The sequence below is a fragment of the Neoarius graeffei genome, chromosome 7, assembly GCF_027579695.1.
Source record: "Neoarius graeffei isolate fNeoGra1 chromosome 7, fNeoGra1.pri, whole genome shotgun sequence".
NCBI classification, from domain to species: domain Eukaryota; kingdom Metazoa; phylum Chordata; class Actinopteri; order Siluriformes; family Ariidae; genus Neoarius; species Neoarius graeffei.
The window spans coordinates 76,504,737-76,516,746 of NC_083575.1; the positions used below are offsets into that span (position 1 = coordinate 76,504,737).

Here is a 12,010-nt window from a genome sequence, read left to right on the forward strand (position 1 = left end):
ACAAAATATGATGTTGTACTTATGTGAAATAAGCAATCCTCTTTAGCCCGTCTTAGTAGATCAGCTTGTTCTAGTTTGCAGCTGTTTTTACCCACACAAGCCTTTATTAAATCAGGGCATCTGCCTTTTGCAGTATGTCTAAGTATGTGGAGCAAATTGAGTATTTCTCTCAAATATTTTGACTCAGCTCCTCCCAGCATAGCTCAGCTGGTTTGAGGTTGTGTGGCGAAGCAGGCTCTTACAGACTGCTCTCCTTTCTCTCCAAGTTTTAAGATGTGTTTGTTCTCAATGAAAATCAAACATTACTCTAAAAATATCAGGGTAAAATGGGGAAGTTGTACCAAAACCTTTGACAATCAGAACTGTAGTTGATTTAGTTGCTTACTCTCATACATGTCAACCTATATGGAATGTCCGTATTTTATACGGATTTGATTCAGTATACGGGCGTACAAATAAAGTTATACGGATTCTTTAAAAAAAACTTCAATATTTACGGTATTTAGAGCTATAATCAATTCCCACGATGATAAAAGAGCGCATAACATTTACAAACGTACTGTACACCACAGAAAGCACAAACAGCCAGTAAAGAGTCTTATGAAATCGCGCGTTATCTTGTGGTAGCGAGACTTCGTTCCACTTTTGATCATGCGCAGACCGCATTGCGAGAATCCCGCCAACCTGGAAGTAACATTTTGTTTGAAAAGCGTATTTCCACCTGAGCGACTTTCAATAGCGACTGAAAAGATTCTGAATGGGCACTCCGGCAAGATCAACACAGACACTTGCTGTAACATGCAGCCTCGTGAGGTATTGGTGCGGAGTGCTAAAAAAAAGCTGTCATGGAGTACAATTCAGAACATTAGAGTGACACTGTGTTTTTGTCAAACATTGGAGCTTTGTATTCATTCTGAAGGTTTATTGTTATTAATATTGAATAAAAAGTAACTTGGATATATCATTGTTAATTATCATTCAAATTTTAGGTAAATTATTTTAATTTGCATCTTATAAGGATTTTATAAGGGAAATACGGATTTTGGAGGTTGGTTATACAGGTTTGATTGACCAAAGGTTGACATGTACTCTGTTTAGGAAGGTGATAAAAGATTAAATTAGAAGCCACATATTATCAACATCAAAATCAGATCACTTGAATCTAGGATAATATTAAAGCTGTTCACCAAATTTCATCAAAATATGTTCACTACTTTTTAAGTTACGTTGGGAACAGACAAAAGCATTCTGAATCTGCATACATATCTGGATCCTGGATCCACATACATATCTGGATTTGGATCAAAATCTAGCCAATTGTGCCTTGGCCTATGGCCCACCTTTCCTCGAAATTTCATCAAAAAAACAGAGGCAAAAACATAACCTCCTCCAACAAAGTTGGTGGAGGTAATAATACATACAATACAAAGCAATATTTATTCTAGTTTTATTTGTAGTATAAAACATGTAAAAAAAAAAAAAACACATGCTAGTGTACAGTATATAGAAAGACCTGCTTGGAATGGTGTAATAAACAGCGCATAAATATTGAACACTACAGTGCTCAATACATATATGAGCACTACAGTGCTCAAGATATGTTCTTGGCTACAGTGTATGTAGCCAAGAAGATATCTCAGCTAGTTAGTTAAAAATATGTAGTGTATTTTGTAAGTTATGTCAAATAACATTTTCAGGTAGTTTGTAGTGGATACAGTGAGGGGACTAGGATTTAAAGGTGGATATTTGGCTCCAGTGACTGTATGACTGTATGTAAAATCTGAATATAAAATAATGCAAAGTCTGAGTTTTCGGTTAAGCTCAGAGACACTTATAAAATCCTAGTCATCATTTCCATTGTACCAATGTTCTCTGGTCATTGATATATGGCATATCTTAACTGCACTTTGTAATATTGAAAACTTTACAGTGAGTGTTCAGTTGTTCATATGTAGCCTCCATCTTCCCATCTATACAAAAAACAGTCACACTTTAAATTTCATTAAACCCTAACGTCATCGAAATCCACACCAGTTTTCCAGCAAGCTTGTATTTTTACTGCATGAGGACATGTGGTTCAATGTTGAATAGTAGACTATTGTTGCCACGATTAATTTCCAAAAGAAGTGGCATGTCTCCATGAAGCGCCAACTGTATATCTTCAGTGCTCACCAACGGACGGCCATTTAGTTTCACAATGACATCACCTGCTTCAAGTCCACCCCTGAATACAGAAACCGAGGACAACTATATGAGAGTCTTCTCACAGTTTGGTTAATTCTGATTTTAAAAAGAAATCCTAATTGCTGTTTAAAACTTGTTTGGGACATACTTTTGTGCAGGGGAATCTGGAATGACCTCATGAATGAGAATCCCATTGCTGATATATGGGAAATGTGGATCATGCTGTTTCATCTCTTTAACAAGGCTAAATATAAAAAAAGAAGAAGAAAAATAAGTACACAGAGAATTTCTCAATATATAAAATAATACTTTATTATTTAAAATTACAGCATTTGGCAGATACCCTTAAGGTATAATTACTTCTGTTAGTGACTAACAGAAGTAATTATACATTTATTTACGTTTATTCATATGAATTCCAACAAAATAACCCTGTATCTATCAAAATATCCGTGCATTTTGTGCGAATTGAAATGGAGGTTGCAATTTTCACTTGGCCTTTGTAATGTAAGCATTTAAGCTGTACACATCCAGTATGCATTATATAATGAATAAAACACTCCATGTAGTGCTGTCAGAGGGAAACCATCAGGGCTTTCTAGGCCTTCAGAGAAGGCCCAAACATCAGCATTTCAAATGTTATATTTATTTCATTCTTTCATTGCTTTCATTCTTTCATAATTTCATTATAATTATTCTCTTCTAATTCAGCCTCATTTTCTATGAAATTTGCTTCAGAAATGAAAGGGGTACTGTCCTGAAAACATTAAAATTAAAACATTAAAATCCAATGAGGTTTTTTTGTTTGTTATTTTTAGGCTGAGAAGAGTTTCGAGCTGGCTCACTCACTGGTTCGGACTTCATTGATGGGACAGAAGGCCATGGCAGTGTATGTTTATGTAGGAAGTGACAGATGAATTAACCAATCAGATTGTGATTTATAGTGGGAGGGACCAAAAATGTATCACTCTATGCCTTCTCAAAGGCCAACACAAGCTTAACAGTGAGTCGGCGCCGTCAGCGCAACAGTGAAGTCACCTTCCAGCCTGTGTAGCGTTCATCAGTAGTGTTAGCGAATGCTAATAAAGCGGTCAAGCCAGTGCTATTGAGAACAAGTAGCACAGGCTAACAAGAAAATAAGATTCTGTCTCCAGACTCTTCTTCCACGCACACTCAGTACAGTATTTTTCACTCAGACTTAAGTATTAATTTCCCTATGTAATTTAGTTAGTTACTTTTAAAATCATCATCGACAGCTACACACAACGGAGCAACCTGGCAGCCTGCTGCTAATCCCTTGCAAAATATTTTGCCCTGTTGCTTTTTTTGGTGTGTCTGGCTAAGTTCTGGCTGAGCTGAAGTCCCAGCTGTAATAGTAACTGTTCACCAATGATTGCTGTTATAGGAAAATAATCAATGATGGAATAGTGAGGTGGTCCAACATGAAGTTACCATGGAGTTACCATTACTACACCAAGGTTGATTTTCCTATTTTTCCAACAATTACATTATTTGTGTTAATTAAAGAACAATTTTAATCCGTTTACAGGTCTACACCTTCTAACCAATCAGATTCAATAACTCAAGAGCAAATTCAACCATGACTAGTAGATTTACTTACTCCTTTGTGAGGGTGATCATTCTGATTCCAAGAAATCTTTTCTTTGTGCCTTTAAAATCTGAAATCAAGGTAATTAATCATCATAGTTAGTAATGTTACAAAAAAAAAAAAACCCAGCAAAACACTGGGAAGGTGCATCCTAGACAATAGAGTAAATCCAAATTGATTAAGACTGACTGTGAAAGAGATCTTGAAAAAATGTTTCCTAATGTTGAGGATTCAAAATACTTATGTGTATATATACTGTCAGTCCTGCGTGCTGTGGCACGTGCACCTGAAGGCATGCCCTGGGCTGTGTGCGTGTTGAGTGGACTCCAGCACGCACGCCATTAATGATGCGCACCTGAACTCAATTAAGGAGCTATGTGCATCTATTTAAGACTGTGCTGATGCACCATCTTTGTGAAGTATTATGATACATCAGTGCACATTACCGAGCCTTTCTACCCATGTTTCTGATTTCCTGTTTCCTGATTCCTGTGCCTGTTTCTTGTTCCCATTCTCGCTTTGCCTTTGATATCCTGTTTGTGTTTCACCCGACCCTTTGCTTGTTTCACATTTTTGATCTAGCCTGCCATTTTGGACTGTTTGCCTGTGTGTGTATTTGTGCACTGCAAATAAACATCACTGTTATTATTATAACTGCTTCTGCACTTGCGTCTGCCTACCTCGTACCTGACAAAATACTTCGCCATACAATGGATGCAGTGGAAGTAATACTGTTTGCCATACCATGAATTTACCAGGTTCCTATATCTCATCCCCTCGCCTCATATTTCCAGCAGCGTTTTGTAATGGGCCTCCCGGTGATGTACTATGGAATCTATCACCCTAGGGGATTCAGCCTGCAATGTAATCTATTCTATGAGGCCTTTGAAGAACCCAAGCCAGAACCGATCTGGGTGAGCCTCATGCTCACCTGGACAGCTGGATGAGCCTGTCGATGGGTGGAGTACCTGATCCAAGTTGAGCACCCATACCTTCGGAGTTCACAGACTTTCTTAGCCATGCTCCAGTTTATTTTTGAATCTTTGGAAAAGGAGGAATCCCATGAAATTTTTGCGGAGGGTGATCACTCCAGTGGCTGACGCAGTGGAGGAGGCTGTCACTCCAGAACTCCCACCAGTTGCTGACGCAGCGGAGGAGGACGTCGCTCCAGAGCTCCCTCCAGTGGCCGATGTAGAGACAGCAGAGGAGGCTGTTGTTCCTGAGCCCCTCCTAGAGGCTCTCTCTCCAGAACTGGTTTCTCAGCCAGAACCAGCACCTGAATCAATTTCTGAACCAGACTCTGTATCAGAACCCATGCCTGAACCAGAGCCAGCATCTGTTCCAGCACCAGCGGCAGTGTCAGCACAAGTGTTTGTTCCAGTGCCAGCATCTGTTCCAGCGCCAGCATCTGTTCCTGTTCCAGTGCCAGCATCTGTTCCAGTGCCAGCACCAGTGTCTACTCCAAAACCAGTGCCAGAATCAGAGCCAGCGCCAGTGTCTGCTCCAGAACCAGTGCCAGAGCCAGCATCAGAGCCTGTGCCAGTGTCTACTCCAGAACCTATGCCAGCAGCAGTGTTGGACTCAGCTCCAGCGCCAGAGCCAGCGTCAGAGCCTGTGTCAGTGCCGACTCCAGAGCCAGTGCCTGGGTCAGCCAGAGCATCAAAGCCTATGCCAGAGTCAGCGCCTGCGCCAGCTTCAGTACCAATGCCAGAGTCAAGGCCAGTGCCAGAACCTGAGGCTGTTCCAGAACCTATGTCGGAGGACGTCGGAGCGATCTCTGCCTCCGCTGGTTATGAAGGCGTCATCATCCCACCGCCGCCCAGTTATGAAGACGTCGTTGTCCCGCCGCCGCCCAGTTACGAAGGTGTCGTTGTCCCGCCGCCGCCCAGTGATGAAGACGTCATTGTCCTGCCGCCCAGCCAGGACCATAGCAATGCGCTGACAAAGCTTGAGCCCATGCCTGAGTCCTGTCTAGAGTTCTCACTAGAGCCAGAGCTCAAATCCAGCCCAGAGCTTGAGTCCACTTTCAGTCCTGGATCCAAACCAAGTCCAGGACCCAAGTCAAGTCCTGAGTCTGAGCATGATTCCAACCCAGAGCCCAGGTCAAGTCCTGAGCTCAAGCCCACTCCTAGTCAGGAGTCCAAGTCTTATCCTGAGCCTGAGCCCGAACCCCCACCGGAGCCAAGTATGATGGATTTTCGCTCCCAGAGGGAACTCTTTGTGTGTGTGTGTGTGTGGGGGGGGGGGGGGGGGGGGGGTCCTGTCAGTCCTGCGTGCTGCGGCACATGCACCTAAAGGCATGCCCCAGGCAGCGTGCATGTTGAGGGACTCCAGCACGCGCACCATTAACGTTGCGCACCTGAACTCAATTAAGGAGCTATGTGCACCTATTTATGGACTGTGCTGATGCATCACCTTTGCGAAGTATTACAATACGTCAGTACGCATTACCAAACCTTTCTACCCATGTTTCTGATTTCCTGTTTCCTGATTCCTGTGCCTGTTTCTAGTTCCCATTCTTGCTTTGCCTTTGATATCCTGTTTGCGCCTCGCCCGACCCTTTGCTTGTTTCACGTTTTTTATCTAGCTTTCCGTTTTGGACTGTCTGCCTGTGTGTGTATTTGTGCACTGTAAATAAACATCACTGTTATTATTATAACTGCTTCTGCACTTGCGTCTGCCTACCTCGTACCTGACATATACAGACTACCACTAATAAATTGCAAAATTGTTTTTTTCTCATCAAATCTCATTATCTCTAGCCGCTTTATCCTTCTACAGGGTCGCAGGCAAGCTGGAGCCTATCCCAGCTGACTACGGGCGAAAGGCGGGGTACACCCTGGACAAGTCGCCAGGTCATCACAGGGCTGACACATAGACACAGACAACCATTCACACTCACATTCACACCTACAGTCAATTTAGAGTCACCAGTTAACCTAACCTGCATGTCTTTGGACTGTGGGGGAAACCGGAGCACCCGGAGGAAACCCACGCGGACACGGGGAGAACATGCAAACTCCACACAGAAAGGCCCTCGCCGGCCACGGGGCTCGAACCCGGACCTTCTTGCTGTGAGGCGACAGTGCTAACCACTACACCACCGTGCCGCCAAAATTGTTTTTTTAATGGCATAAAAAAGTTTAACAATGTAATTTGAAATAAGTGTTGGTAACTCGCCAGCGCCCCCTATAACGATCCCACAATTTCCTTGCGCGCTCCACCCGGATGTGACGTGAAGTGGAACTGCTTTAACTGTATCGAGAGCGCCTCGATTCGCTCTCTCATGTTCTGACTACTGGAGTGGTCGGACGGACTGTAGGCACGCTCGCCTACAGTGTTGAGACTAACCGCTATTGTCTGAGAACAGCCTGTTCAAATTAGTTTCGGCCGAACTTTTGAACGACCCGCTAAGTTTCAGCGATATAGTGGTTTCGATTCTAAACCTTTGCAAAGTTTAACTACAGTTAAGTAGTTTTCCACGCTAAGAGGCATTTGCGGACAGCTTCGCTCCTCTCAGCCTTTTTCTCGTCGACGCATCACCGGAGGTTTCTCCTGAAGCACCGTGGGCCAGCTAGGCCTTCATCTCCCTGCTTCGTTAGCCGCGGTTGGACGCAACGCGCCGCTAACCTCCTCTCCTCGGACTGCGACCCTCAGCGCGGACATCGGAGAAAGAACTTCCATCGCATTGAGTAGGCACTTGGGCAAATTTTTAATTTGTAGCTTATTCAGATGGTTGTTAGGGTCATGTTTAAGCTTTGAGCTATTTAGCATACCCGCTCAGACACGGAAGGTGTTTGTTTGTTTTTATTGTTTGTTTGTTTGTTTTTATTGTTTGTTTTGGTTCTGTTTTTTTTCTTTGAACTTGTTAGACAGGGTATCTTGCATGATATCTTTCCTTAACTCCATTGCTAGCTTCCCTATCTGATTAGCAGCGCAGCGACAAGTTTGTTATTTTAAGCTCCGAGGCTAGACCGCTACAAGGCCTAGTTCTCTCCATCCAACACATATACACACTCTCTCACACTCTTTCTCTCTCTCTCTCTCTCGCGTTGAGTTCTTTGCCTAGATAGTCTGTTGGAAATTGTTGTTAAGTGCAGTGTTTGGATCCAGCTGTAGCGTGGTCAGATTCTCCTTAGCAACTTATTGCTAGCTGGTAGGCTTGTGTTCTCGACTAGGCCTGCAGGCGCCATTTTTCCGACGCCATTTTGATACCTTCCTCATTGAGTTACCTGTGATACGACACCTAGGCACTGACCGCCATTTTGTTTAAGCATTGCCAGAGTGGCTAGCATTAGCATCTGCCCACAGATACCTACACAAAGCACACATTAGCCACAGAGCTAATCCTTTGTTCTATTTAGCTAACATTCCTTTGTTTTAGCTAACATTCCTTTGTTTTAGCTAACGACAAGCTAGGTCACACACACACACACACACACACGCATCGGCTTGCCCTAGCCTCACACACACGCACACACAAGGGATTCTTTTCTTTTCTTTTTTTTCCTTCTCTCTTTCTCTCTCTCTTTCCCTCAAATTTATAGTCCAGGTGTAATTGTTCCATTGTTTTGTCTTGTTATTACCTTTGCTGACATTGAATGTATTTTGAGTTTATTATTATTAGTGAGTAGTAGACAAATAAAAGCTAATAAAATTGAATTGCATTTTACTTGTTCCTGTTGTTTATTCACAAGGTCAACTATTTAGAACTCCTTTTTCCTTCAGAATTTAGCTTTTGTATACAACTGGGTTTCCCATCTAATACAGAGCTACCATTAATCTTGAGTGTAACCATTCACGGTGAGTATTAAGATTAATAATTTAAGATTTTATGAGACTGATCTTTATTTATAAATTGATTAATTTAATTATCAATTATTACATAATTTATAATTTAATTAATCCCAATTCAACCTACATTAAAGTGGTGCCCCGTGTGAGGCATAGTTTAATGACCTTGTGAATTTCTCAACAATAACTTGTAAACTGCTGTATACCCAAAATCAACTGCCAAGGTATAACACAGATGACTTTAATGGTGAATCATTAACAGTGTGTTAATCACAGAACTGAAATTCAGCTGCCAACCACAGTTAGCTGATAAACTGGTTTAATTGATTAGTACATTAGAGTAATATCTAATCCAAGTACTTAATTAATATTATTAATAATAATAATCATTATTGTTAACTAATTATTAATTGAGCTAATTAATACAAGTGAAACATTAGTGAAAACAAAGTAGCTAAGAAACCACATCAATTATTTAGCAACTTGGATTGAATTAAATTCTAACCTAATCAACCCCTAGTATTAATTTCCTTTAAGTTAATTAATACATTTCGAACAAAATGTCGCGTTCCCCATCAAGGGAGTCAGAAGGGCCCCTCCTCTCTCTCTTCGACGTTGTAGGCGATTTAGGCCAAGTCCCGGAGGACAGGAGAAATTACTTCTGTGATCTGGACCAAAAGGCTCGCTTTGATGAAATACACATAGCCGTTAGGGAACTTAAGGAGCGTACTATGACTCTCCCAGAAGGGCTACCCAAATTGTTCATGATCTACTATAAGGAAATGGAACATGTGTGTATGACCCTCGAACAAGAGAAAAGAACACTAAAACGACAACTGGCCGAAGCTCAAAGGAGAGCAGAAAGCGCGGAGAGTAGCCTCGTGGGCCTGAGAGCCACACAAGATGAACTAAAGCGCGAAATAGAATACCTCAGAGAAGAAGTGACGCAAGCACGTCGCTCAGATGAGGGATCGGCCAAACCCTCCCAAGAACAGAGTTCCGCTCTGGAGGAGGAAGAACCTGAGCTTAGAACGGTAGATCAGACACCGCACTCAAGCTCAACTCGCGTGAAAGTCGCACGATCGCCACCTCGTGGCGCTGGGAGTTTTTACTTTACTCCCCACTACACCCCCTCGCGCTTCAATATCGCTGCAGCCTCTAGCCCGCAGAAAACGCCGCGCTACGTACCCTCAGACTCCTCTGACGGAGAGGCCGCCTCCAAGCCGAAACGCAGACATAGGCGATATGAGAGCAGCTCAAATAGCGAAGACAGCGAGGACCCCTACGGGTCAAAATCAAAACGCCTCGTCGCAGAACGCAAAACTAGGATCCGCCAAATCGACGTCCTTGCGAAAGACATAGAGCGTTTTGAGCCGGAAAATCATAGACACCGAAGCGTTAATGATTATTTCCGGGAAATCGAGCGTAGCCTCCTGGACCTGCCAGAGGCTACGTCGCATGAAAAGGCCAGACTAGTCTGGAAAACTTTAGGTAGCGGCGTACGAGCATTCGTTGAGACCTTACCGCAGTCAGTCCTCGACAACTACAAGAAGATACGCAAGTACTTGAAAGAGGAATACTCGTTGTACGAGGACGAGACTGCTGCGACGATGGGTGCCATTCTGATCAGACAGAAACGAAGCGAACACCCTCGCGAGTACTACCGTCGGCTCCGTGCAGCGTACTTTCAGGGCAGAAGCGAGCCTGGGCTAGAGGAAGATCGCAACTTCAAGTCCCTCTTCCTCCATAACCTTCACCCGTGCATCCGTAACCAAGTAACACTCGCGTGTCGCCAGCGCCCCCATACTATGAGAGAAATGCGTCGCACCGCACAACTAACGTGGGAGACGTTCGTCCGACCCACAGACCGCCACGAGGACGATCCCAGAGTCCTCAGCCTATATGAGCAGGAAGATCAGTCCTTAGGCCTAGAAGGGGGTGAAGCCCCAAACCGCGGGCCCCCTTGGGCGAACCCAAACCCCGGCCACCAGACGTCGAGTCAACCCAAAGGTAACTGGAAAGTTCGACAAGCTGGAGCCAAGGGGGAACAGGGCCCCAACGCCAAAGGGCAAGGTAACCGCAAACCTGGCAGTCACGGCCCTAAATCTCAGAATAGCGGACAGTCAAGGCCCCATCGCAACTCCTCTCGAAGGGAGCGGAGCCCTAAGCTAGCTACCGCTAAACAAGCCAACCAAGAGCCACTTGGGATGGCAGAACTGAGGGCTGAATTAGCACGGATTAAACAAGCCAACCAAGAGCCGCTTGGGATGGCAGAATTGAGGACCGAATTAGCACGAGTTAAACAACTGCTGAGCAATAAGAACAGGAAGGGTAAGCCGAGCAAGGACAGGGACGAACCGTCAGCATGACTAGGCCGGGACCCATCCCCACCACCACCACGTGTCTACCTCGTGGGGTGGGGAAAGGACCCCTGCCCAATAGGCAGCGATGAGTTGAAACCACCCCCTCCGTTAGTGAAGCCTGACCCGCAGGATGCACCCCTGACGCAGTTTCTTGGAGATTTGGTTAGGAAAGGCAACGCCAAGCGTATCTATACCCCAGTTGTGGTAGAAGGCAACGTTTCCCTCCAAGCTCTCTTAGATACCGGGTCAGAAATCACCCTGATGTGTTCCAAAGTCTTCGCAGAGGTTTCTGATGCGCGGCGCGCGCAAGGTAGACCCATCAGAACCGAACGTTGTGACGTCGACTTGGTTAGCTTCACCCAGAATCAAGCCCCAGTAACAACCATTGCATGGTTAGAACTCACCTTCCAGGGCATGTCCATCACTCACCCCACTTACATCTGCTCTGTTGGTGTAGAACCGTTCCTCATTGGCCAAGACCTACTAGATAGGCTAGCGCCCCTCATTGACTGTCGTCGTGGGCAACTGTGGGCCCAGGTCGCGTCCCCACAGACCCCAGATCCTCGTCGTCACGATCGAGCCTGTTGCGATGAAGTTAGGGTGGAGGCTACTCCACCGATAGCTGAGTCAGGGCAGGTCCCCGAGAACCTCGAGACCACTCCGCTCCACCCTGAGCCGAGTCAAGACGCACAAAACTCAACCGACACTCCTCTCAACCGCAACGCGCTTGATGGCCACCCGTCTTTCCTTTGCTTTCTTGGCGAATCTGCCCCAACCAGGTACTACCCCTGGATATCTGGCAACATTATTGTCAACGGCGTCACGGCACCTGGCGTCAGGTTAGCGCTTTGGTCAGAGAAGTCAGCCATCAGCCAAACGTGGTTCGACATAGTGCGTCAGAGCACTCCTTCCCCTGTCTTTGTGCAGAAGAGCCACCGGCTACTGTCAGCCGAACAACCCCAGAGCCCCATCAAAGCCACAGGCGTCTGCGCCGTGTCGCTCGCCATCGGTCAGAGAGAATTCCTTCATTTCTTGAGTGTCGTCCCCGGACTTCCTGACC

At 44.8% G+C, this 12,010-nt stretch overlaps 1 protein-coding gene across 1 annotated transcript in view; it reads right to left on the reverse strand.

Moving 5' to 3' along the window:
* Positions 1 to 1,494: 1,494 nt before the first annotated feature.
* Positions 1,495 to 12,010, reverse strand: part of LOC132889684 (serine protease HTRA3-like) — a 37,317-nt gene continuing 26,801 nt past the window's right edge. Inside the window, exons 8-10 of the mRNA XM_060926426.1 lie at positions 3,806 to 3,863; positions 2,333 to 2,428; positions 1,495 to 2,224 (exon numbers count right to left, since the gene is read on the reverse strand). Of these exons, the coding sequence (XP_060782409.1) occupies positions 2,056 to 2,224; positions 2,333 to 2,428; positions 3,806 to 3,863 (323 nt within the window). The 3' untranslated portion in view covers positions 1,495 to 2,055. The remainder of the gene's footprint in view (positions 2,225 to 2,332; positions 2,429 to 3,805; positions 3,864 to 12,010) is intronic.